The sequence below is a fragment of the Halichoeres trimaculatus genome, unplaced genomic scaffold (assembly GCF_033239565.1).
Source record: "Halichoeres trimaculatus isolate MK-OKI-2021-1 unplaced genomic scaffold, fHalTri1.1 fHalTri1_scaffold_12, whole genome shotgun sequence".
NCBI classification, from domain to species: Eukaryota; Metazoa; Chordata; class Actinopteri; order Labriformes; family Labridae; genus Halichoeres; species Halichoeres trimaculatus.
In genome coordinates, this window is record NW_027437190.1 from 31879679 (window position 1) to 31907610 (window position 27932).

The 27932-nt window shown below is 40.7% G+C and overlaps 1 protein-coding gene across 5 annotated transcripts in view; it reads right to left on the reverse strand.

Moving 5' to 3' along the window:
* The window catches only part of dgkb (diacylglycerol kinase, beta), a 121889-nt gene that overhangs the window by 29642 nt on the left and 64315 nt on the right, over nucleotides 1–27932 (reverse strand). For all 5 annotated transcript variants that reach the window (XM_074683158.1, XM_074683157.1, XM_074683161.1 and 2 more), the window contains one exon: nucleotides 8152–8216. In XM_074683158.1, coding sequence (XP_074539259.1) covers nucleotides 8152–8216 — 65 coding nt within the window. The remainder of the gene's footprint in view (nucleotides 1–8151; nucleotides 8217–27932) is intronic.

The window sequence follows — 27932 nt, forward strand, 5'->3', positions numbered from 1 at the left end:
TGAACACACTCATTATGCTAAAGAGAGCTCCATGCCTGGGCTTCCCTGTGCCTTCAGGAAAGGTTAACTCGGGATGGTTACACAGCACAGCGAGAGCCTGTGGGCGCACGGGGGCACAGCGGCTCGGGAGGAGCGCCGTGACGGTGTTAGATGTCTCAAGACCAAAAATAGATCTGTGTATGCAGAGTAAATATCATGGGAACATCAAGGCGCCATGACCGATGCCACAGAATAAACAAAGATCGCAGGTAGAGCTGAGGGCAGCTACGACGCTGCAGCTGAAAGCTACAAAAGAAGAAGTTATTCTTCACAGACACTGCGTTTGGTGGTTAACACGGAGAGCAAAAAGCTGCAGGGAGGCATTATTTATTTTGCTCTTAGTAAAAGCCTTAAAGTTGACACAACATTACAGAGGGGTGTTGCTCTTTTTTAAAGTGTTTATTCTGTCTCTTTGGTTCCCCACAGTAGATTTAGACAACTCACGGCTCCAAAAAATCTTCATCCTGGTATTTTTGAAAACCTTTATTTTAGCCTCTGTCTGAAACACTTTGTTTTAGGGCGTATTCAGACCTGGACTGTTTGGTCCACTTTAAACAGACCAGGGTTCGTTTCCTACGCTGGTCTTGACTTTCCATGCAGGTGTGAATAGACACAAACGAACCCTGGTGCAGACCAAACTACCGGACTGAGACCCACTTTTTGAGGTGGTCTCGGTCCGCCTCCAAACGAACTCTGGTGTTGTTCATGGTTCTCCGGTGCAGGTCTGAATATAAACCAAGGTCCATCCAAACTAACTACAGGATACATGCTCCTTTTGGGCCTATAAAGCCACCGTAACCTAACCGTCTTTGTTCATACCTGATCCTCCATCTTCTGTTTAGCCACGCTGTTGCTAGCATGTTGTGGGTCAGGACACGCAGAGCGTAGCGTCTCCTTGCTGCGATCATTGGTCTTCGCTGTTCCAAAATTTGAAACGGTGTTGTTAAGCTGCTTTGAAGGAGCTGCTCTTGAAACTGAAAATGATTTTGCAGCTCTAATAAGAGCACAAACACACATGTTTACCTCCATTTCCGGGTCTGTATTCTGTGTGCCGCCCTTTGTCAGTGCTGTCCAATGAGAGCACTGATCGTCACACACGTGGATGTGTTTACAGAATTTAGTCCACTTGCAAAAAGTACAACGAACCGCACCAAATGAAAAAAATAAAGTCCGCTTTTGGTCCGGACCAAACAAGTGGACCAAAGGACTTTTCTGGTCTGATTACAGCCTGAGTCGCAGTCTCTTTAAGGCTTCCTGCTACACAAACCTACTTCTCTCTAATTGGCCAGCACTCTGGAGGCCTTTCTGTGGCAGACCTTGGTGTTTGAGGCCCAGCCCTCCAACATGTCCTGTACCAGATAGGGGATGCTTATGCAATAATATCCTCTCTCGATCTATTTGAAACTGGAAACGTTGATGAAAAAAATGAAATGGAGTCACCTTTCCAAAAAAGCTCCAAGTTATAATTCAAACTTTTTTTTTTTTTTTCGCACAATAGACACTTGAAGGTTCTTTCTCTCTCTAAGTAATAGTTTGAGATCACAGGTACAAACTATATTTCACTAGTCTATCTGAGTAGGTCTTCAGATTTGTTTTCAGAGGCGGGACCCTCACAAAGATCAGCAGCTGGTGATTGGATGACCGTTCTGATTGACACACACTAACCACAGACCAATCCATGTCAAGCCACGGTATGACATAGCTTATGTGCGCCGCTGCTGAGAAACAACTACAGGAACACAAGAAACAGTTGTGGTAATGGTGTCAGACTCTGAATCAGGCAGGTCCATCTGCTCTGTAAGGTTAGTACCAATGCCCAGTACCTGGCAATAGGTACTAGTATTGAACAGCACCAATTTTAGGTACTTTTGTGCATTTATGTGGTAATACATACACATTTTTCTGATAATAAAATCTCATTGTTTTTCAGTTTAACATATTTATTCTTCAATATATAACCTTGTAATGCTGTGTTCATGTCCAGTATGGGAAATCACCTACTCTTCCACTCCCTCACAGTCACAAGGATGCATTTAGGTACCTAAACTTGGCACCGTTTAATTTTACGTGGCTCTATACTTGGTACTATAGACGGAATTCGGTCGGTACTTGTAAAAGCACCTAATTCGGTACCCATCCCAAATTTTGAATGAGTCAATTAAGCCTGGTGCAAGTCTGGTGTTTGAATGAGTTACATGTGTACTTCTGGTACGGAAGTCAGAGTATTTTATTGTTTTGTTTGAATTCAAAGGTCTCACTAACTGGGTTCAGTTAATGCTTCAAAAAATTATTGTATAAACTGTTTCTCTAGGTTGCATGAGAAGAGATTTGAAGTGCTGAAGTGCTGCTCCAAAGTCATCAAATCTGAAAGACTGAGCTGGCTTTGATGGAGGGAAATCTGATCAATCATTCAAAAGCTACATCTCTAAAGACGGCAGGAAAAAAGTGAACAGTATGTTAGTGTGTTAATGCACAAAAGCACAAAGTTCTCAGCTTTCTTTCCTGTCCTCTGTCTCTCTTTAGTCGCTTCCCCTCAGAGTCAGAGATTAGTCTGTAATTACACAGGAGCTCAGCAAAAATCAAGGACAGAAAAAAAACAGGGAGTAGTATATTTTAACAAAGCGTTGGAGGGGGGAGGAGGCGACGTAGACCTCGTCACGGGCCGACTGATTGTCTGCTTTTAATCCTCAACCTCATTATCACCTCCAGGTCCGGCAGTGGCAGTAAATGAATCTATCTGCCGAGTGTCAAATCTTCACACCTTCACCCGGGTAATCACCCCAAGGTGCAAATACAGAAGATGGATAGAAGGAGGGAACCAAAGGGAGGAGGAGGAGGAGGAGGAGAAATGTATGACCCCGCGTTTCATCAACAACATCCTACATAATGCTGTTTGGGTTGTAATTAAAGCTGATTAAATATTCACCTTCTTTAAGGTCAAAGCGGTGACTAAATGTAAAGATTTAGTTCATATAGGAAGTGAGAAGTCATTACAGCTGTCACATTAAAAGCTCATGATTCAAAATCTGACATTTTTCTGCAGACAACATGCTCGGAGAATCTACATCCTCTCTGATTTCTATTTTGACTTTGAAACCAACAAAAAAAAGGTTTCTAGAGTTACATATACTGAAGGATATAGATAAAATCCAGAAAGAGAAGTCTTTGTATAAAAATTATATCAAAGTTTATTGCACATGTTGTTGCCCTGGGCTTTAAGAGGGTTTATATGAAAGGAAAGGGCTTTACATTCAGTTAAGGAAAGAGGGATACATTCTCTAGATTTTTGAAGTAACAAAATGATTATCAAGTTTTTGTGGGAAAGAAATGCTCTTCTTCTTTTTTGATTAAATAGGTTTTTGGTCCTCGAAATCCAAGAGTAAGCTGTAATAGGCCAAGAGATACTGAACTTTCCAGGAGCCTCAAGACTCCAGTGCCAGAGACCAGCAACCCCTGAACTGGGAATACACAAACATGCAAATCCAAAAGTAGAAAAAAATGAACAAAAAACAAACTCCAAGATAGTTAATTTAACGAATCGGCAGAAGATCACACTACCAATGGGCACATATTGCGGTTTCTCCACTGAAACCTTTGTTATCCTGGTTTGGCCACCTCAGGGTTTTTCAACAAAGAAATGTGAGAACAGATCAAACGTTTTGTGTTTACACATTTTCTATACAATATAACCTCTATTTCTTTTGTTCATAATTGTAGAATTATGGATGAAACATGCTTTTTTTAATAAAGTGGGATGTTGGAAAGCATGTCCTATTTCCCACTTTGAAAAATACACCGCAAAAACAGAAATCTTATCAAGTGTTTTTGTCTTATTTAAGTACAAATTGTCTTTTTATACTTGATATGAGCTACATTCAACTGGTCAGTCCAGAAAAATGTCTTGTTATAAGTTATTTGAAGACAAAAATGAGGTCTGAATTGCTTGTAACAAGTAAAAAAAAAAAAAGATCTGACAATGGAACAAGAGAAATTTGCTCAACAATATGCTTAAAATTACAATAATGACTTCATACAATAGCATTTATTTTGTTCCATTGGCAGATTTTTTACCTGTTACAAGTAGGGATGGGTACAGAATTACTTTAATAGGTACCAACTGACTTCTGTCAAAAGTACTGGGTCAAAAGTACCACTCATACCATGTTTAGGTACCTAAATGCATCCTTGTGAGGAAGTGGAAGAGTAGGTGATTTTCCATGCTGGACATGAACACAGCATTGCATTGCAAGGATAAAATTGAAAAATAAATACATGATTTATTAAAAAGAGTTATATTATTAAACCAATTGATTTTTCTTACCACATAAACACAAAAAAGTACCAAAAATTGGTACTATTGAGTACCAGTACCGATTCCCTGGAACCAAGCATAGGTACCATATGGTTTCAAATGTTACAGGCAATTCAGACCTAATTTTTCTCTTTAATTAACTTGAAATAAGACATTTTTCTGGACTGGTCGGGTAAATGTGCTTTCAAAAGTCCAAAAAGGCATTTCTACTGAAAATAAAACATAAACACCAGATAAGTTTCAGTTTTTTCCAGTGTACTGATTTAGGGCACTCAAAAATACCCCAGTCATCTTATTTATTTAATTATAATAGTTCGATTTAATTTTTTTGTATTTTACCTCCAATAAGGAGGTTATGTTTTTGGGGGAGTTTGTCTGTTTATCTATGAACAACATATCTCAAATAGTAACAAACAGATCTTGGTGTTTTTATAAGGAAATGTTTAGAATGGGATAAGGAGGAAGTGATTAATTTTTGGAGATGATCCAGATCACCGTCTGGGTCCAGGACTTTTTTAAAGGATTCTTTATCATTGTGAGATAGGGCTGTTTTCACCATATGAGTATATAACTCCACCATAAATGGTCGGGTGCTTTGCAAAACAATACAAGACAAGGTCAAGGATATGGTTTGTTAACAAAAGCAGATTTTTTCCCCAAAAAATTAAATGTGTTAATTGATTTATTCAACCTTTATTAAACAAGGTGAGTCCCAATAAGACTAGAGATCTATTTTTCAGAGGCTGGCCTGGTCAAGTATGGCAGGAACATGAATTTGAAGACCAAAACCAGTCACTTAAACATTTGCAAAGGCTGAATTCAGGGTTTCCACCAAGAGCTTGAAAGATTTTGGTAAATTAAGCTTGGATTTTTAAAACTGTAGATTGTTCCAGAGAAACGATGCAGAACTTCTCATCCTGACTCTTTTGAGGACAACAAATCAGGAAGGAGATTTAGTCCAATTCCCCTTGAATGTCTTTATGGAGATATACCACAGCTTCCTCCTGTAGGTTTTCTTTAAATCTCTTTATTTTTGAAGCTTCTGCATCCAAAAACCTTTCTCCCAATATGAAAAAGTTTAATGCAGTGAAATAAATTCTTCTTGTTTAACTGGAATGTCCAGCGCTCATGTGTTCAGAGAGTCTCAGGCTGATTAAAGCTTGTTAAAAACTCATCAAAAACACTCCAATTGTTCATAAATAATTTCACTCATTCTCGTCAAAATCAGACTTATTACAGACTTGATAAGAGTGAAATAAATCCTCCGCCCCTCCAGACGCGCTGCACTTTGCCTCCACTGTCACTGAAGTTCCTGAGAAAAGAGCCCGGAGCGGCGGGAAAATGACTCCGTGATAAGTCGCAATATACTTCCAATGGACACGAGCCCTTTGGACAAATCCAACAAAATCTCTGCTACCTTGAAAAACTATAATCATGCATTATTGAACCGGCAAGGATAGTGTGTAATAGAGAGATCCTAAACCCATTCCCCCTCCTGAATTATTAATGGATTCAAATAACAGACAGAATAATTTTCTTAAAATATCTCAATCATTTTTCATAAGAGGCTCAAAGCGGGGTACAACAACAGAGGAAAACAGAAACTGCTGACGACATCAGGACGTGTTGAAGTAATTAAACAACAAAAAACTCTCAACCTGTGTCTGTTAAATCATAAAATATAACTTTACCCTCCTTTCTTCACATCTTTACATCTCTAACATGATTCACAGCCGCAAGAGCTCAGCCTGTCTTCATTCAAACCCTCTTTTTTTCCCTTTGAGCTATTTCGCCGCTGTATCTGCATGTTGGCTAAATGTTGTACTAAGGCTGGAGTAAAGTATGATAATGAGTACAAATGGGATTATTAGGAGGCTCTGTGTCTTCAGTCTGACTGATCCATGATGTCAAACTAGCCAAGCAAAATTCAATTAGGCCTGCAATTACTCCCTGGCGCTAGTGGAGATGTATGAGAGACGTTAAATATTGATGGAAACAAAGATGCCACATTTGTTCTTCTGCAAAGGTGAACGCATCTCCTCCACATCATCACAGACGCTAAATAAGAAGATGGTTCATTCATCACGGAGATTTCCACAGAAGATACTCGGTGTGTTGTGAAGGTGGGGGTACACAGAGGCTGTGCAGGTTTGTTTCAGACAGAGAGGGATGTTCCCGTCTCTTCAGTGGAGACTAAATTTAATCAAACTAACTGGAAAGTCACATTCACTCTATTCTTCGTTCATACAAATTAAGAAATGTGTTTGATCAAATTCATTTCCAAAGATGCAATTCAAACAAAATTTCTACCAGACATTGGTATTAACTCAAATAATCCACACATGAAAAGAAATCACAACGTTCAGGTCCATAAATAATGATTATGGTGAATTAAGTACGATAACACAGGAAACAGATTGATTTTCTTTTTTCTGAAACCATTTGAGAGTCAACTTTGCCGTGTGCTTTGAATGGTTGTCCTGCTGGAAGGTCCAGCCTCGTCTCATCTTTATCATCCTGGTGGATGGCAGCAGATTCAGATCAAGAATTTCCCCATACATGGCTCCATTCATTGCTCCATCAGTTATATGAAGTTTGCCAACACCATGAGATGAGAAACAACCCCATGCCATGATGCTTCCACCTCCAAACTTCACTGTTGGTGTAGTGTTTTTTGGGATGATGTGCAGTGCCATTTCTCCTCCAAACATGGTCTGTAGTATGACAGCCCAAAAGTTCAGTTTTGGTCTCATCTGACCAGACAACATTCTCCCAGTATTCTACAGGCGTGTCCAGATGCTGTTTAGCAAACTTTAAACCAGCTTCAACATGCCTTTTCTTGAGGAATGGAGTCTTGCGGGCTGAGCGCCCATAGAGGCCATGGCAGTGGAGTGCATTGCCTGTTGTTTTCTCTGTAACAATCGTACCTGCTGCCTCCAAGTCTTTCTGGAGCACTTTCAGGGTGGTCCTTGGCTGGTTGAGTACTCTTCTGACAATCTTTCTGACTCCCTGGTCAGAAATCTTCAAGGAGCTCCTGTGCGTGGCCTGTTGATGGTAAGGTGGTGCTTCTTCCACTTGTGAATAATGGCCCCAACGGTGCTGACTGGAATATTCAGGTGCTTTGATATAAGTCTGTAACCAGTTCCATTCTGATGCTGAGCAACAATCAGGTTGTGAATGTCTTCAGAGAGCTCTTTGCCTTTACCCATCATGAGGTGTGTGGTATTTAACTGCTTGGTGAAAAAACAACCTTTTTTATAGGACCATCAATTTGCTCTAGCCCAGCTGATGTTGGTTTGCACTAATTGGAAGTTCAAGTAATAATTACTGACAGATTTCAGGTGGTATGGTGCATTTCCTTGCCAAAGTATACAGCCTTTCCATGGTGTGTTCAATACTTTTTTCCTGTGTTATCGTACTTAATTCCACATAATCATTATTTATGGACCTGAACGTTGTGATTTCTTTTCATGTATGGATTATTTGAGTTAACACCAATGTCTGGGAGAAATTTTGTTTGAATTGCAGCTTTGGAAATAAATGTAATGAGAAAAAAGTTTACGCATTCAATACTTATTACAGTATTTGTGATTATGAAGTTGAGATCATTTATTCCTATTTGTTGAACATGGTTAGTCCTAAAACCAATCCTCACTCCAGCAGTCGCCCTGCCCTGCCCTGTCAACACAGCTGCTATCGTTACCTGAATTAACCTGAACAAACGGGGCCTTCTGTGATCACACTTTATAGTTTTATGGACCCTCGCTGGCCCCGCTGATACAAAGAGCAAACAAACTTACCTGCTGTTGAACTTCTCCGGGTGCTTCTCCCTCATCACGTGGAAACGATGTGCGATGGAGGCGTCCTGGAAGAGGAAACAGATCTTTCCTTCAGATTTTGTTGTTAATAGATGATCGTACAATAACTTCAAGATGCAGTTTTTAGTGCAGAGATAATCAGTTTATTTCTGGTATTACATTTTGAAACTCATGGGCTTTTCAATCAAGTGTTTGTTTTGAAAAGAACTTTTAAAAACTGACTAAAAAATTAAGTTTATAGTGCTGTTGGCTTGTTATTAAACCACGTCTTTGGCCTTGAACCCAAAATTTCCCCATCGCAGGCTACACTGGCAGCAGTTGTGCAGCTAGAGTCTGCGTGGTAGAGACTGTGAGGGATTCTGGGAGAATGAAACTTTTCAGAATAAAGAGGATCTGAATACAAGCCAGCCAAATGATGTCTTCAAATCACCACAACAATCGGACGTGAGAAACATTTCTACCAGCTGTATTAATTTTTTAAAGTTCGACCACAGCCCATCTGGAATGACTGGGGAGACAGATTTTTTGACCTATACTGCAAGCAGCCACCAGGGGGAGCAGTTTTCGTGGCGACCTCACTTCAAGCCGAGCAAGATAACGTCCATTCTTTTTACAATCTATGGTTGGAACCTGAAGGTTATTTGAGCATCCGATAGTTTCTGGAACTTTCCTTTCCCACGCATGCATCAAACAGCTGGAGATTTCAGTGTCAAACGTGCTCTTACAGCTGACAATAAGCAAAGGGGGAAGTGAACGGTGGGCAGAAGGATGAGAAGGAAAAGCTTTCTATAACACTGACTGTTTCTTTATCAACATTTCCACAATGTTTTTATTCTAAATTATTTGAACTAATCAATTGACGTCTATAGAAATCAATTCAATTGCAACCGTATATAAAAGTAAATTATGTTTTTCAGCAGGGGTAGGCGAGGTCTGATTAAGCTTGTCAATCAAAATCCTGCTCGTAAACTACTGTGGGTGAGAGCGGTGCGCTCTTTGGATGAGAGCTCAGCATGGATATGAGGAGAACATTTGAGATGACAGAGACATAGAGAGACGCTGCAAGTCAGAAAAGTTCAGGCAGCTTACGCTCCAACTGAGGATGTGTCACGGTAGTTCAGAGAGAAAGAGCGGCGCCATCGTGAGAAAAGACGACGGAGATCATGGAGAGGATCAAAGGATGGAGCACCGAGATAAAAAAAAGAACATTTTCTCTGTTGTTTTGGATCAAAAACAGAAAGAGAGACATAAAAGAAGAGAGTCCACTCTTCTTAAGTAGTTTTGGTGTTTACATGGTCGGAGAAAACAAGATTATTTGGGTCTTGAAAGATCCTTCAAGATGCTCTGAAAATGGCTCAAAGCTAATGAGTTGATCTTGTGTTAATTTTTAATTAACGCATCAAAGTAACAGCCCTAAAATAAAGTTGAGTTGAGTTGCATTCCATCAGAAAAACCTGGTTTTGAGATTTTTTTATTAGTGTCCTGGTCATGACAAGCAGCAGGAGCACTTTCCAGAAATGTTACAAACACATCATTCGAAAAAATATGCCAACATATACTTAATCACATGACAGTTAATCTTTCTTCAGAGCTTTCAGTCTGCTTTTAAAAAGATTTAGAAAGGCCTGCTTGCTCAAATTGAATCCAAGGTGCAGGAGCAGATAATCTGAGACTCCTTCTCCCTGCTTTAAGACGGGCTCTGGAATCAGGGAGTAAAAACTTTTTGCATAAATACAAAGGAAGCATATCAGGAATTGGTGTAAAAAAAAAAAAGGACATGGCAGACATTTCCAAAGAGGATGCAGGTGTGAACGCACATTTCCAATTCCTTTACCTGCCAGCTTCTAGGTACAGAGTCCCCATGAAGACAGGTGAGGGGATTTGAGAAAGCAGCAGATAAAAAGTCAGGAAAGTTTACGGGAATGAGAGGACGAGTCAACCACACTTGGCAAAGTTTCTCAGCTTTAAATTCTTCATTGCTAGCTGCTCAACCTCCTCCTATCATCTTACTTTCTCCAGCAGATGATGAAACCTCCTCAGGGGAAGAAGAGGGCCTCTCGTCTATCCTCCTGATGGAAACTGGAACAACTCTTTCACCCTCCCTCCAATCAGCTAACTTTGCAAACTTCTCTTACAGCTCAGTTACACCTTGATGTCTCCTGAGTACGTCTCTCTAAGGTGAAAGCAGCAGCGGCGTGCAGGAGGTGGCAGCGGGGTTGAGCCTGGGATGACGACGTATTGACAGCAGCCCTGATGAACAGCACGCGGTCTCCACACCGGCTAATTAATTAAACACACATTGTGAGTAATCACAGCTCGCAGCTAACCTACAGGAAGCTGCGACACCCTGACAAACCATGATGTTTTCCCTCGCCCTTCCTCCTCCTCCTCCTCCCCCTTCGTCTCTCCTTCTCTGTGACCTGAGGCAACAAGTGCCGCCTCGTTGGAGTTAACGTCAACCGGTTTGTGTAACATATGTTCGTGGTGTGACCGACAGCGGCGCCTCACCAGTGTATCAACACCACCTCTGGTTTGACTGTTACCCAGAGTTTTAGTGTTAATTCACTCAATGTGATAGATTCAGAGTGAACATACAACATGTAACACACTGAACACGCCTTTAACAATACAGAAAACAAACTTTATGCCTTTCATTTACCAAAACATCTGGAGGATTAGACCTTGATGTGGGGTAAAAGCTGGTTTGACTTTCCTGCAGTCTTTGGCCTTTCTAATTTTCTTGTCAGATTAGTCCAAAAATGTATCCTCAAAAATTAAAAGTGGGTCTAATGATTGGTGGTTTGCAAACAATGTTGCAGTGAAAGAAAGTTAAGTAATCAAAAAGTTAAAAGCATTCTTATTTCCTAGAGGAGTCCTAAGTCAAATGGAAGAGTTGGTGGACATTTCTGATGCTTGATTGAGTTTTTTCGAATCTCTGCGTTCATTTCGTCCGTATTTCTGCAAGTTTCCACAAAGCTTAAGGGCCTAATTGAGTAGTACCACCAGAAACCATGGGGGTAGTGTTGCTTTTACTACCTGATAAGTAGCTTTAAGGCTGTTTACATGCCAAAGGATTAGGATGAAAGGATTGTTGCGTTTCATCCTCAGGTTCACATGGAAACAGCATTTTAGCCGATCTGAAACACAAACTTTTGAAAACACTGTTGTGATCGTAGATAATGAACACGTTTAATATTTGCGACTAAAAATCCTGTAGTGTGTGGAGTGCCCTGAGAAGGGGCCAAGCAGGTACAGTGTGTAATGTTAGGCACACCTAAGCAAAGCCAATCAAGACGCGAGCTGACTCAGCTGACTGACCGAAGAGGAAGTAAGAAATCGATCTGTAAAACTTAAAACGACTTAACTCACCAACAACTCACATTGTTATTCCTACAGCCCATATTCTTGCTGTCTCCATAACCTTTTCCATCAGCCATTTTCTTTTCAGTGTGTGTTTTTTTGAGATTCTAGAGTCTGAAAACAACCATCTTTGCCGTAAGATCAGGAGAGAGAAATCTTGTGCGATCTGTCTTTTGTTATCATCAAGTGTGTGCTCTCTAAATGTATGAAGTTATGAAGAATCCTGTAATGTGAACCAGCCTTAAGGTGATCCTCTGGGATGGAACAAGTTGGGTCCTATCACAAGGTTTAGGGCAGAAATTACCCCTACAGCAGTGTTTTTGTGCAGCAGAAGCCCAGGGCGCTCGCACCAAACACCCCCTCTCTGCTCCTCTGTCGGTTTCCTCTGCACTCAGACGGGGCCATATTTTACTTGACCAAAAACACAAATAAACGGACTCCCATTGAAAAAATCTGATATCCGTCTGCATTCACGCTTTATTTAGAGAATTTTCAGCGCGTTACTTTCACACAAAAACACCGCTAAATATGTCTCTAGTTCTCATCGTGTCGTAAAATGGCGCTACCTCCGCTGCAGAGCCACAGCTGGCTACGAGGCACTTGCCGCTTAGTGTATCAGTGCCAGATATAAACAAACGCAGGTAGTCTGCCAGGACGAAGAGACACGATGAGAACTAGAGCCTTACTTAGCGGTGTTTTTGTGTGAAAGTAACGCGCTGGAAATTCTCTAAATAAAGTTTGAATGCAGACCGATATCAGATTTTTTCAATGGGAGTCCGTTTATTTGTGTTTTTGGTCAAGTAAAATATGGCCCCGTCTGAGTGCAGAGGAAACCTGCAGAGGAGCAGGGAGGGGGTGTTTGGTGTGTGCACTCTGGGCTTCTGCTGCACAAAAACACTGCTGTAGGGGTCATTTCTGCCCTAAACCTTGTGATAGGACCCAACTTGTTCCATCCCGGAGTATCACTTTAAGACACCACCGCCTCACACATTGCTGCCTCAGTTGATGTCTTTTACGCAATCGTTATATTAGCAACACCTCCTCCACAGTCACCATGTTTGTTTTTGAGTTTGTTGTTGTCATAACCTTTGACTCTAGGCTGCTCCCCCTGGTGGATGTATTGGTTAACAGCAATGCCAATGTAAAGGACACATGGAAATACGTGAGCAGTGACGGGAGGAGAAATGGGCCTTCAACCTCTTCAGGAAGACATGGAAATTTCCTCCAGATTAAAGACTATAGGAGCCTAGTCTACAACGCATCCACAACACATCTGTCCTGTCTTTGCTCGGTACTTATAGACTGTGTACTTTCTCATCTTTCAACTCCAAGCAGCAACCCGTGGTCTAAGAATGTGAGACAATGCAGAGGTGCTAAAATTTGCTGTTTCTCAAGTGTCCGCTTGAGGCTGGTTCCAAAAGTACCGGAAGTCACATACACACCAAGCCAAAAAAGCTGTTTTCACAACAGATATTAACCTATTCACACCCTGGTTAAAATATCGTCTCCTAACTTGGCAGTTCAGAGGATATTAAGACCTAGAGAGGCACAGCTCAGGTCATGTGACTGATGGGCAGCCTATGGCTCTTCGCGAAGCTCTTGCCACTTCCAATATGGCTGCGATAGCCGATCTGCTTCAAAAATCTGTTTCAGAAACAGACGAGTGACACCAGGGGACTAGTCCATTAATTTTACAGTCTATCGTCAACTCACTTCAGCTCCACACACCAATGGTGAGCCTCTCCTCATTAATGTTGGGCTGTAAAACCTAAAACCTGCCGACTCTTGGGGTTGACTTCTGGTGTCCATGTTTTTTATTTTATTTTGAGAGTCAACTGGACGTTTCAGTTTGGTTTCAGCACACGACTTCCTGCCCTTCTCAATCTGCTCAGTGCAAATTGATGTAGCGTTGCTCCAGTATTCAGGAAAATTAGAAGTTTTGCTAATCTGACCTGGGGGTGGAACAAAAACAGTCGTGAGCGCTACTGGTGCAAAAATGTGTCTGTGACATATTGACTAATAAAGCAGGAATGAGGGACCGTTAAGGGCCACATTGTTTGTTCATTAGTGTTTTAGAGGAGCTTACAATGATTGTTCATCCTGTATTAACACAATAAGTGTGAATATAGATCTATGAAAAACTTCATACTCATCTTTATCAGACGCTAAAGCCTCTGTATTTAAAAATAAAAAAATAAACAGGTTCAGTAAGAACGCCAAACTGCTGCCTCATTAGAAACTTGCATTAATATGAGTAACTCTTTTAAAGCAGGTGTTTAATATAGAAATTGATTCACCTTAAATAAATATTTAAAAAGTGTCATAAAGTTGTCATAAAGTATGCAGAGAACCTCGTCAACAGATTGCAAAGTCTGAAGTAATGAACTTCACAGATTAACAGCGCTGAAATTTCCTTTAATTTACACTTCAGAGCCAGAGTCAGCAGGAAAACGCTGGCCGGGCCAACAAAAAACAAAACAAACAAACTCCATCAAACTCAGCAAACTGGTCGGGCTCTGAACATCTCAGAGAAGAGTGAAACAAAGTTGCTGCAAACTTTTTTTGGGCTTGTTCCTCTTCCCCCGCTTCCACTGAAGCAATCTGTTTTGACCCGCTCCGTTTTGAGTGGCACTACTGAAACTGCACGTACAGGGAGGACCCCCTGCTAGCTCTCTGTACAGACATTTAGGAGAAAGCCAAAAGAGGAAAAAAAAAATCAATGGAGCCTCTCTTGATGTCTCTTCAAGAAGCTGTACGCAGAAGACCAAAAGAATCCTGCACGATCCCCGCAGACTCACCTCACGCTTCCAGCGCGAGTCAGAGAGGTGAGATGATGGATGTATCTGAGAGAGTGTAACTTGATTTTCTTACAAACAGGACAATAGCTGCAAACAAGAGAGCAGGAGCAGCAGAGGTTGTCTCCCCTTTGGTTTGAGCTCTATTATCTGAGATCTGTACAAGTGCAGCTGCAGCTTTTGCAAGAGTAAACAGTGATTTCAAGCAGCCAGGAGTGGATACGGCAATTTGTCATTCTGCAGCGCAGCAGCGTGCTCCGAGTGCATCAATAAAGAGGCGCTGCAGCCAACTCAGAGCAACATCACTGGGAAAAACAGATGTTAAAAGGCTCATATTTATTACTATTTATATAACGGATATTAAAACATCTTTAAAAATATATGTTTATGTAGCAATTAGAAATTAAGAGGGAAATCCAGTTTTTTAATCTTCCTCAGGTTTTAACCATTCATTAAAACCCATAGAATTAGCTTGTCTGATTTGAATGGTGAGTATTTATTTGTACTAATACATACAGAAAATAAAACTTCTCCCCTTTGAAGCTTTAAAAAAAGCAAATAATAAACTATTTCACATAAAAAACTTAAAGAAACAAATAAAATGTGGTTTTCTCTTTTGAACACCATTGCTATAAACAACATAAAAGTTAAAATCTAACCACAGGTGTAACTGAAGCTTGTTCTGCGGTTCTTTATGTTTCATTTATACCTTAAAAATGACAATATCATGTAATTTTTAGTTATCAGGTTGTCTTAAATAAAAACTAACCATATGTGGCTCTTAAGTGATTTCCCACATTTTCAGCTGAATAACAGCTCTTGTAATGGGCCTACCTCCAATTTATTTTCCAGTAATACTTACACTCTTCTCTCAAGCTCCTGGAACACTCAAAAAAATGAAATCTTATCTTTTTTTTTGTCTTACTTTGAGTAAACAATGTCTTTTTAGACTAAATATGAGCCACATTCACTTGACCAGTCCAAAAAATTCTCTTGTTTCAAGTTGTTTAGAGACAAAAATGAGGTCTGAATTGCTTGAAAAGAGAAAAAGTAGTCTGCCAACAGAACATGAGAGAAGTTACTCATTTTCAGATATTGTCCTTGTTCCATTGGCAAATTTTTTTTTTTAACTTGTTTTAAGCAATTCAGACCTCATTTTTGTCTTTAAATACCTAAATGCAAGACATTTTTCTGGACTGACCAGTTGAAAGTGTCTCAAATCAAGTATGATAAGACAATTGACCAGATTTCCGTGTTTTGCAGTGAAGCAGCTTATTTCAGAACCACGGTAAAATTCCTCTATTAGCCTTTTTATTCTTTTTTTTCTCCAGCTTTTTATGCCTTTAATCAGGGAATAAGACAGTTGATGGAGCAGGAAACAAGGTGAGAGCTGGCAGGGCTGGCCTGAGCCTCCATGGGGCCCTGAGCAAATTTGTTTTGGGGTCCTCTATATCTGCTTGCAAACAAGTTGACACATTAATTAAAGTTTGCTATAAAATGTTATTGTACAAAAACTTTGTTTTGAAGTCAAAAAAAGGCAAAAAAATATATAGTGCCAACTCCAAGAATCAACTCAAAGTTAGTATTACACAAATACTAAGAGTTTAGCATGAATACTAAGCTATTTAAACAGTCTGTTACAAGACAATTTTCTCTCATTTTGTACTAGCTAGCTAATTTTCTATTGATGGCTACAGACTACAAATCTCTTTGATAAACATTCATTACTAAGGCATGCAAACATCTTAGTTTTTTTCCTCTCACCCTCTTTCTTTTCTCTGCGCCCGAAGGGTAAGTCCCTTTTTGTGTTTTGCTTTTAACATTTTAGAGACTGTAGGAATCAGCAGCAGCACTCTGTTGACATAAAATTGTGTTTTGTACAATAATAAATTATTGATCCTATGGAAATTATCCCTTATAAATGCAAAAAATTAAAAAATATTTTTTTTTATTTTGTCAGGAACAGCAGAGATCTTCACATCCACTCCTTGAGTAGGTGCACTGGATAAAGACAGAAAAGGTCCAAAGTATCAGAAGAAAGTTCTTGCACACTAGACAACTTCCAGAAAGAAGACCTTTTTTGCAACGTTTGCGATAAAGTTTTTCTTTCTGGAAGTTGGCCAGAGTTTGTCTGAGAACAACACAACTCAAAAAGTAACACACGGATCTTGATGAAATTTTCAGAAAATGTTCAAAATGGGATAAGGAATAACTGGTTAAATTTTGGAGGTAATCTGGATCACCATCTGGATCCAGGACTTTTATAAAGGATTCTTTATTATTGTGAGATAGGGCTGTTTTCACCCTGTGTGAATATAACTCCACCATAAATGGTCAGATTACTTTGCAAAACAATACAAGACAAGGTCACTATAATTAGAAGTACGATCCAGATCCTGGCTATGTCCTGGATACTAAGATCCAGAATATGAAATATGTACTGGGTCATCATAATTTTCAACACTGTCAGGAAACAAATTATTGTACAAACCTGCAACTAACACCAAATTGTAGCAGACAGTCTGCTGAAAGGGAGTATAACATTAAAGTTGGCCCAAGTCAGCCTCTTTTACTGAATCAGGCTCTATCAACTTACTGACTGACCCTGTGCCAGCCTGCAAGCCTGTATTCACATCTAGCCACTACCTCGCTGGAAGGTGGTTCGAACCCTGACTTCTACAAACCAGAACGTCGACTATCAGCAGCGGGCCCTGTTTCCAGGGCCCTCGCCGGTAAGTCGCGCTAGCCCCGCTCTTTCTTCATCACTGCTAACCCTGAGCCATTCCACCGCTGCGGGCTCCGTGTCGGAGCCCCTGCGTGTAAGTGCCTGTGCCTGCTTTCTCTCTGCCAACCACAGCTACCATCGTCGCCTCCAAGCTATTGCTCTATGCACGTTTAGCCCTGTACTGGCCCCTTTTTCTACTCCTTTCCAGGCGCTGCACACATTCCACATACTCATGGCTCCACTCACCTCTCCGTCCTGTGACTCCTGCTCCCGCCTGGCCGGTAAAATCCTCGAGCTCGAAGGACGGATCTCCACGCTCTACCAAATCCAAGAAGCCGAACGTCTCATGGACACTATTACCTTCAACCCACCTCACACTGAGACCTCCATCCCCGATGTGCTCTCCTCTTCTTCAACCTCTCCATCGGATCCCGCAAATCGTCCGGTCACTTCTGCCCCTCTACCGCCCTCCGTCTCTGAAGATTCCTGGACACGGCTAGGAGCTAAGCCGAAATTACTGATCAGCTCCACTCCATCTGTACACGGTCACTCTTCTCTGCCCGCCGCTGACAGCAGAAGAGGTGCGCACTGTCCCCGCAATCCTTCTCGCCCAGGCATCAGGCTGGAAAATAAATATGACATCCTCGCCCTGAGTGACTTTCCTCCTCTCTCAGCTGATTCCCGGACGCCCTGTCCGTCTCCCCTGCAGTCATCACGGTCTCTTCCGCTGGCCATCCCCATTCACTCAAACCGCCCTCGGACCCGCCGCTCTACTCTTCAGTTCACACCCGCGCCACATCGGGCTGTTGCTTCGCCGCTGTCCGTTCCGCCCTCCACAAACACAGGCGAGCTTGTTCCTGCCTTCTCGGCTTCCCCTTCACCTGCCTCTGCCCCTACATCCCCGCTTAACAACAGTCACCCTTCTCCCCGACCCCTATTTCCCCCGACTGCTCTCATAGTTGGCGATTCCATTGTTAGACGTGTGCGTTTTTTTAATGCACTCACTTGTTGCTTTCCCGGAGCCACGGTCACCGACATCCTCTCCAGGCTCCCTGCTGTGCTGCAGTCCGCTCCGTCCTCTGTCCACACAATTATAGTCCACGTCGGGATCAATGACACCGCGTTAAGACAGTCAGAGCTGACAAAAATGGACTTCAAAAAACTCTTAAACGTTTTAAGCAGCTGCGGCTTGCGTGTTTTTATCAGCGGTCCGACTCCCACATTAGGTCACGGATCACAGCGCTTCAGCAGAATCCTCAGTCTCCACACCTGGCTTCAGTCATCCTGCATCTCCCACAAAATAGCCTTCATTGATAACTTCAATCTCTTCTGGAACAGGCACACTTTCTACAGAACAGACGGTATCCATCACTCTTCTCTGGGCATCCGAAAACTTGCAGCTAACATTCAACATGCCGTTCACTCTGTAGCACCTGCGTGACTGTTTACTTTCCCTTCACACGCCCCTCCGTCTTCTTCTATGTCACAACCTCCAAGCATCGGTCCCTGTGAGAGCTCCCCCTTCTGGCTATCCGTGTCACAACCCCCAGTCACATCAACTGTACCAACTGCTCACCCAATTTCGATCCTCACCACACACAGGTTTTCCGTCCAGCCACGCAGCACTCCCGCTCTACATCAGAAATACAATCATCACGTGAATCTTGCAAATCTCCGCCCACTCACCCGGTCCGTGCAGTCTGTCAACTCCACCCGTCAACTGAAACTGGCCCTTTTCAACACCCGCTCCCTTAATAACAAAAGCCTCATCCTGAATGACTTCATCATGGACAATAACCTGGACTTCCTCTGCATCACTGAAACATGGCAAAAACCCCTGGATTTCATCACACTCAACCAAACCACCCCCACTGGATACACCTATATGGACAAACCCCGCCCACATGGACGCGGGGGCGGCACTGCTGTGATCTACAGGAAGAACATCAAAACAACTGCCATCACCATTCCTGTTGTGTCATCATTTGAACATCTAGCCTTTAAGCTCTCTGGTCCAACCCCCCTAGTCGCAGCCATCATTTACCGCCCTCCCAAGCCAAATCCCTCCTTCCTCTGTGATTTCTCTGACCTTGTAATCCAACTTTGTGCCATTTCTCCTTCTGTTCTTCTCCTGGGCGACTTCAATCTTCACATCGAAAACAGTAACTGCAAATCTGCCACTGATTTCCTCGGACTTCTACAATGTCACAACTTTATTCAACATATCAATTTCCCCACACACACCCACGGTCACACTCTGGACTTGGTCTGCTCCACCAACATCCACCTGCAACAGATATCAAGTCATAATCTTCACATCTCTGATCACCTAGCTATCACCATGAAAGTCAACATCCCTCTCCCTACCCCAAAACAAAAACGGACAATAACCTTCAGAAACCTCAAATCCATAAATCCCACAGCTCTCTCAGCCTCTCTCACACACACTCTGTCCACCTCTCCTCCTCCACAATCTGACGACCCCTCTGTTCTGGTCAATTTTTACAACAACACACTCTCCTCTTGTCTAAACAAACTCGCCCCTTCCAAAACCAAAACAGTGTCCTTCAAAAACTCTGCCCCCTGGTTTACCACTGAACTCCACCGTATGAAATGCCGTAAACGCCAACTGGAAAGACTTTGCAACAAAACCGGTTTATCAGTACACGTTCAAGCCTACAAGGAACACCTTCATCAATACAAAGATGCACTACACTCTGCCCGGTCCACCCACTACTCCAACCTGATCCACTCTGGTGCTAATAACCCGAAGGCTTTGTTCACTACAATAAACTCCCTCCTCAAACCACCTGACAACACTTCCTCAACATTTACTGCTGAAAAATGTCAATCTTTTCTTCTCTTCTTCCAAACAAAAATTGACACCATCTACAGCAATCTCAACACCTCTAGCACCTTACCCACCTCTCCACCTGGCTCCCCACTCTCCACCACCCAGCCCCTATCCGAGTTTTCCCCACTGTCCTCGGCAGACCTGCGCATCCTCATGACAGGAATCAATACCTCTACCTGTACCCTGGACCCCATGCCATCAACACTCATCAAAGACTGTCTCCCTGTCATCTCACCTCTGCTCACTGCCATCATCAACTCCTCCCTCAGCTCTGGTTTTGTCCCCCAACCTCTGAAACTGGCTGCCATTACTCCCATAACCAAAAAACCAGGACTCAACCTAGACGACCCATCCAACTTTCGCCCCATCTCAAATCTCCCTTTTCTGTCAAAAATACTGGAACGTGCCATTGCCTCCCAGCTCAAAACCCACCTCTCTTCCAATAACCTGTTCGAACCATTCCAATCCGGCTTCAGACCCAAACACAGCACTGAAACAGCTCTTCTCAAAGTCTTTAATGACCTTCTCATCTCTGCAGACTCTGGACACCTCAGCATTCTCATCCTTCTTGATCTCACTGCAGCTTTTGATACCATCAACCACACCATCCTCCTCTCCCGTCTACAATCAACCCTACACATCACCGGCACTGCACTCTCTTGGATAAGATCATACCTCACAGACAGATACCAGTTCATTCATATCAACAACTGTACCTCCACCACAGCTCCCTTGACCCATGGCGTCCCCCAGGGCTCGGTGCTTGGTCCCCTCCTGTTTATTCTCTACATCCTTCCCATTGGCAAAATAATCCGTCGTCATGGTCTTCAGTATCACTGCTATGCTGACGACATCCAACTGTACATCTCCACCAACTCCATCACTGCTCCAACCCTCTCCACCCTGACCAGCTGCCTCTCAGACATCAAATCCTGGATGAAAGCCAACTACCTCCAACTGAACTGTGATAAATCTAACCTTTTGATCATCGGCCCAAAATCCCTCACCACTACCACAAAAAACATTACACTCTCACTCGACAACGTTTCCCTTGCTCCATCCTTACATGCACACAACCTTGGTATCCTATTTGACTCCCATCTCACTCTGGATCACCATATCAACCAACTTACCAGAACTGCTTTCTTCCACTTAAAAAACATTGCCCGTCTTCGTTCATCTCTCTCCTTCTCCACCGCAGAAACCCTCATCCATGCCTTTATCACTTCCAGACTCGACTACTGCAATAGCATTTTCTACGGCCTCCCCTTGAAACAACTCAATAAACTACAATACATCCAAAACTCTGCTGCCCGCCTGCTCACTCGTACCCGCTCCCGAGATCACATCACTCCTGTTCTCCAGAAACTTCACTGGCTCCCCGTCAAACAGCGAATAAACTTTAAAATCCTCCTCCTCACATACAAAGCCCTCCACAACCAGGCCCCTTCCTACCTCTCCAGCCTGCTCCACCACTACACCCCCTCTCGAATCCTTCGATCATCTGAAGCCCACCTCCTCGCCGTTCCACCTGACACCAAGCACCGAACCTGGGGGGACAGAGCTTTCTCTGTTGCTGCCCCCACCCTCTGGAATACTCTACCACTAAACATCCGTACATGCCCCAACCTCTCCACCTTCAAAAAACTCATCAAAACCCACCTTTTTAAAGATGCTTTTAATGTCTGATTTGTCTCTGAGTTTACTTGGCTGTTCTTGTCTATTTTGTCTTGATTCTTCCTGCTTTATCTTCTGTGTTATTTTATATGCTTTTTTTAAATATCTACCTATGTAAAGCGTCTTTGAGTACCTTGAAAAGCGCTCTATAAATAAAATGTATTATTATTATTATTATTATTAAAGTAGGACTGAAGTGTTGGTGACAATCACAATATGCTTGGTGGAGGTCTGCACTCTCTATCTTTTTGTATCAAATTGTTGCTTTGATTGATTTTGTTTGTAACATAATGTAAAATTTACAAAAGAGGGTGCACGTTAACACATTCATGTTTCCAGCTTTGACCCTTCACGGCAGCTGAAGTCGTCACTCTCCGCCCAGCTGCCTTCAAATAATTACCAATGTAAAACTCTGGCCCCGAAATTAATACCAGACATGTGTAATGTCTTCTCATAGCTCAAAGTTTAGTCCAATTATGAGTGGGCCCCAGCGGTTTGATGTGCCTTTCACTACAGGGGAGAGTAATGGCTTTGACAGGAGCGCTGGGGTCATTAGGGCGACTGACTGCATTATGGTAGTGGAGCGCGCTCAGTGATTAGTTCTGTCTCTCACCCCTGGCCCTGATTGAGATCATTACACTTCACGTCACTTCCACATCCTCCCAAAGGGATGGCGACATTAATTCTCCGTCCTACGAGGCCGTGGCAGAAGGTTAGGGTGGAGGAATTTACCAAAAAATGTCTTTTCTCTGGCAGAATCACCTGGTTATCGCATCAGAATCAAGTTTTGATTTCATTACTGCTTCTACAAGAAGTTATCTGAGCCTGAGAGGAAAAAACTGAGATAAAAACAAATTTAAAGGAGCTGAACTTAATGCTGTCTGTCCATGGCGGCTGCTACTGCTGATCTTTGGTTTTCAACTCATTACAGAAACAATCCGCTCTCCATCTGCATAATCTCTGAGGTAATTATTAGCTTGACTTGTCCTATAATCTTTATTGTAATTTTTTTTTTTTTTTCAGATGAGGGGAAGCAAAAAAAAACCTGAAGAAAGAATGTGTCAGAAAATATTATATCACACTCGAATCCATAGAGAGCTCAAAGTCGTCTTAATCCTCAACAAACAACTTCATTTGTCATCATCACGCCTGCTGGGTGCTAATCCTGCTAACGGGGCACAGATGAAGAGCGATTTGATGAGCCAGCCAAGCCAAAGACATCTGACTTTAATGATTGTGTGAGTTTTGTTTAGCAAGAAGAATTAAACTGGTCCTCTTACGGCACAAGAAGTCACTGTTTCCTTCGAGTCATTCACCACAAACACAGGCCTTTATGGTGGGAGACACGTTGGTTGTGAAATAATGTGTTTAAGGTTTTGGTCAAATTATGATGCGGGTGATCTTTTCCTAATAAGTCGTCAAAAAAGGCTGCTGTTCAAAAAATAAATAGAGTTTGAGTCTGATGTATTTCAGGCCCTGTGCTAAAGAAAAACACTTTTTTACTTTTCTACAAAGCCTCAATATCCTTTTATCTTAGTTCATGTGTATAAAAGTGAGCCACAGAATCATTAAAGTCATATTCAACTTTGAGGACAAGCATCAAAATGTCAACACTGCAAAAAACTAAAATCTAATGAAGGGTTTTTGTCTTATTTTAAGTAGGAAATGTCTTTTTAGACTTGTTATGATCCACATTCACCTGACTAGTCCAGAAAAAAATGTCTTATTTCAAGTTATAAAAAAAAAAAAATTGAATCAATTTAAGAAGAAATCTGCCAATGGAAAAATAGAAACGTCTCTTGTATTTAGACATTACTCTTGTTTCAAGCAAATCTTTCTTATTCAGGTGAATGTGGCTTATATCAAGTCTATTAAGACCTTCTTTTTTTTTAAATAAGACAAAACACTTAATAAGATTTCAGTTTTTTGCGTTGAAGAGTCTGAGCAAACTGGAAATCTACATTAATAAAACCAAGAAATTGCTGTGTTTCCACTGAACCATAAAAAAGTACGTCCAAAAGAGTCAGGATGAGAGAAAATCCAGAGACCAAAAGCTTGATGAAGCCATGAACCATCAGGAATAAAACAAGAGGTTGCTGAAAGACCCTGAGCTACCAGTAAGGCCATTACTGATCCTCTGGGGGCTCCATGATGTACCCAGGTCTACTCTATCGCAGTTACTAAGATGAGTGTCGATGATCCAAAAGACAAAGACCAGACCTCCACTGAGGAAAATACATCTGGAAAAATGACTCCAATGGGCTACACAATACATGAAAGCTGGCTTTTCTAAGTCACTGATGACTGCTGAGCAGTAAATGGACCAGGTGAGCTCAGCTGAGATGTTAATAGGGTGGTGTTTGTGTTGGTGTGGCATTCTGGGCTGCCTTTGATGATAAGGAAGCATCAATCTGATACTGACATCTATATCGGTCTGATAACCAAGAAGTGAGATTAGATAGAGCATGTCAAATCTTTACTTAATTTCACCCTGTGGTCAATAAAGGTTACAGATTCTGATTATCAGATCAGTTCTACCTTCTTCTCTGCTCATCAACACCTGTTCAATACAAAAAATGCAATCTTATCAAGTGTTTTTGTCTTAATTTAATAAAAAAATATCTTATTGTACCCAATTTGAGCCACATTAAACTTATCAGTCCAGAAAAAATGTCTTGTTTAAAGTTGTTTAAAGACAAAAATGAGGTCTGAATTGCTTGTAACAAGTAAAAAAAACTCTGCCAATGGAACAAGAGAAATTTGCCAGAAAATTTGCTTAAACTAGAATAATGTTTTAATACCATGTTCCAATTATGAAATTCACTTTTACACCATTCTGAAACAAAAAAAAAACAGTAAAAAGTTTATCATGAAATGTAGAATTTGAATTTGAAAAAAAAAAAAAAAAAAAATTGACAAAGAATCCCGATTCTGATATTTTCAAACAAAAATCCTAATACATTGATTTTTGATTGTTTTCTCCAACCCCTAGTGGACAGAGAGCAGGGAAAACCACCACAAGAAATATTTCCTAGCGACTTTTCTGTGAAGACAACTTCACCGCACCTCCAAGGCTGTAATTCTAGGAAAAATGCTGTTTAGTAAAAAAAAAAAAAAGAACTTTCAAAATAATCTAGAAAGAAAAAGAGTTGCAAAGGTCTAAGGAGCTTTGAGCCTTTTTTTTAAATTAGCAGTTAGCCTGGTCAGCCTTCGATTCATCTGTAGCAAAAACGGATAACAATAATGCCAGTCTTTACTAGTTTCTCTAGTTTGTGAGCACCTGAACGGTGACTCACCTTCTTTAGAGAGCCGTTGACCTTTGCTTTAATTGTGCAGTCTCTCTAACTGTACCTTACTTTCTACATGAGACACCTTGAATGTAATTAAAATGCATTGAAACCTAATGCCAACACATCTACTTCCGCTGTGAACTGTAGTAAGTGACATCATCATGGTCATATGACTGTAGCTGGTCATTAAACTTAAGCCTGTCACCAGGTGTCATTAACTCTTGAATGCAGAAACATGTTTTTTATGTTCATCCATGAAAGAAAACATGCAGTAATTTGTTTTTTGACATTTCTTCTGGGAAATGGATGCTGGTAGATTTATTTCTCACTGTAAGAACTTCCCCCTGTACATGTTCATCCCTGCAGACAGATGACAGCCATTGTTCTCCTCTGTCACAATGTTAACAAGACCTGTCCTCTAATATCCTCTAACACGGTCATTAGGGGCCCGGGCTGGAGGTGTTATTCAACTAACATTTGTGAGGCCATGCATCACTTACCTCCCTGCTTCAGTCTGTACAAAAACTCACAACATCCAGAGGCTCCCTCCTCTACCTCCTGCAAATGTCAATTACCATATTTCCCCCTGACATTTATCAGTAATGGCTAACATGAGCTGCGTGAAATCACTGTCATTATGGTGGAGATGGACAGAGGGAGGGTGCTGGAGGCTGAGTAACACCGTGAAAATACACAACAAGGCCAGTTCATCAATGAGAGACGCTTCAGGCTTGATGACAACTCAATAAAGGCATGAGCAGCATGTGATCAGCTCTAATAAATAGTCTTATTAGGCTGTTACAGCAGGTAAACGTATTGTTTTTGAGAGAACAGAGTCTGCAGCTCGTGTTTTAAGTTGTGTCTGAGTCTGTCTGTGCGTTAAAGCTGTTTATGGCACCTCTTTTATCCTGTGACTGAAACGTTTATCACAACAAGGGAAACAAACTTTGGTGGGAAGAGTTTAGGAGGTGTCACCTGCTTTTTTCGTTTATGAGTCAGAGTGTGTAAAGCTTGGGAGGGTGTAACTTTCGACTGACAGGTGGAGGATTAGGAAAAAACAGATCTTTATCTAATTATATCTCTGCTAGCTGGAGGATCTTTGCTGTATTTTTTTTTCTTTTAAAAATTTTTCTTATTTGAATATGTAGTTCATTTAACTGTGTTATCCTTTAAAGATCTTCTTAAAAATCACTTCTACAAATCTCCTTTTGTGCGACACTGTTTTCTTATTGGCTTTCACCTTTTTTTATCCCATTCCTACTCTTTATTACACCTTAGTATTTATTCAATATTTTAATTTTTATCTTTATTCAAACATAGAAATACAGTCACCTCTTTTTAGATACTTTTACAATGTGATCTATATTTTCTGTTTTTTTTTTCTTTTTACAAATCATTATAGAACTTTTAACAAAGTAAATAAAAACAGCACACAAAGTGTGTCCTTTAAAAAATACAGATGAAAAAGACAACCTCTTAAACAAGATTTATGACTTATTATCACATTTTTTTAAAATAATTTAAAAAAGGAGGGAATCTAGGGAAAATGCATTTACACTTCCTGTTTCATTTAGCTTTACCTTATCTATTTTAAAAGTTTTATCCACCTGATATAATTCTTTTTCTCAGTCGGACTCTGTTATGCATCATTGCAATATCTATTATGATGACTGTTGTCATCATTTATCCTATTATTATCTATTACCATTTTTATTCTAATTTTTCTTATTTTACTGATTTCATGTCTTTTTTTCAATTAATTCATCTGTTTTTTTATTCTTCATTATTATTTTTTCCATTCTGTTCTATATGTATTATAATTACTGTTGTTATCATTATACTATTGTTATCTATTACCATTTTTATCCGAAATTTATTTATTTTACTGTTTTCATGTCTTTTTTCCCCAATTAATTAATCTGTTTTTTTCTTGTTTTTTTCCCATCATTTTTCATTATTTTTCACTGTTATTTTTTCCTTTTGTTCTCAATTTCTCTCTTCTTGTTTTCATAAAACATGTAGGGTTACACTTTTGCACAAACTCTGCTCAAAACAATAAAGCTATCAGTGTTTTCATACCTCTTACTTAATCTCAGGAGTACACTGCAAAAAACTGAAATCTTATCAAGTGTTTTTATCTTATTTTTAGTCAAAATTGTCTCATTATACTCGATATGAGCCACATTCACCTGACCAGTCCAGAAAAATGTTTTCTTTTAAGTTGTTAAGAGACTAAAATGAGGTCTGAATTGCTTGCAACAAGAAAAAAAATCTGTCAATGGAACGAGAGAAATTTGCTCAAAAATTTGCTTGAAAGTAGAGTAATGTCTTAATACAAGAAACTTTTCTTTTGTTTCATCAGCTGATTTTTTTAAACTTGTCACAAGCAATTCAGACCTCATTTTTGTCTTTAAATAACTTGAAATGAGACATTTTTCTGGACCTGTCAGGTGAATGTGGCTCATATAAGGTCTAAAACGACATTTGCCACTGAAAACAAGACAAAAACATTTGATAAGATTTTAGTTTTTTGCAGTGTATAGTTTAGACTCACTGGTGTTAGTTCATAGTTGCTTCTGAAGAAAGATTGGCTGGTGTTATAGGCAATTTTTTTTTCATTTGGTTTTAAATCATAATGTATGAAGCAATCATACAGAAAAAAAAGGAAAACCAAAAACATTGGGGGTTTCCATAGCGTGCTCTTTTTTCAGTGTTTTTTTTCTAACATGTCTCCTCATACTTCACAGTGTTGCTGTTCTTAGTCCTGTATTTCATCAATTTCATCTATTTATAGCAACTAGGGAGGGGCATTTATAAGATTTTATCGATATCATTGCTCTTATTGAATCTGCTTATCGATCCGATTCTGTATCGATTCTCTTATCAATTCCTTCTTTTTCAAGTGAATAAATATGTAATTGCTAACTGGATCTGGACATCTCTTGGCATAAACATAAAGAAATAAGTAAAAATTGCATATCATGTGACGTTGATGTACAGTTTCATAATGTATTATTGACTCAAGTAGGCCATCTAGTGTCTCCAAGTGGTTATAGCATTAT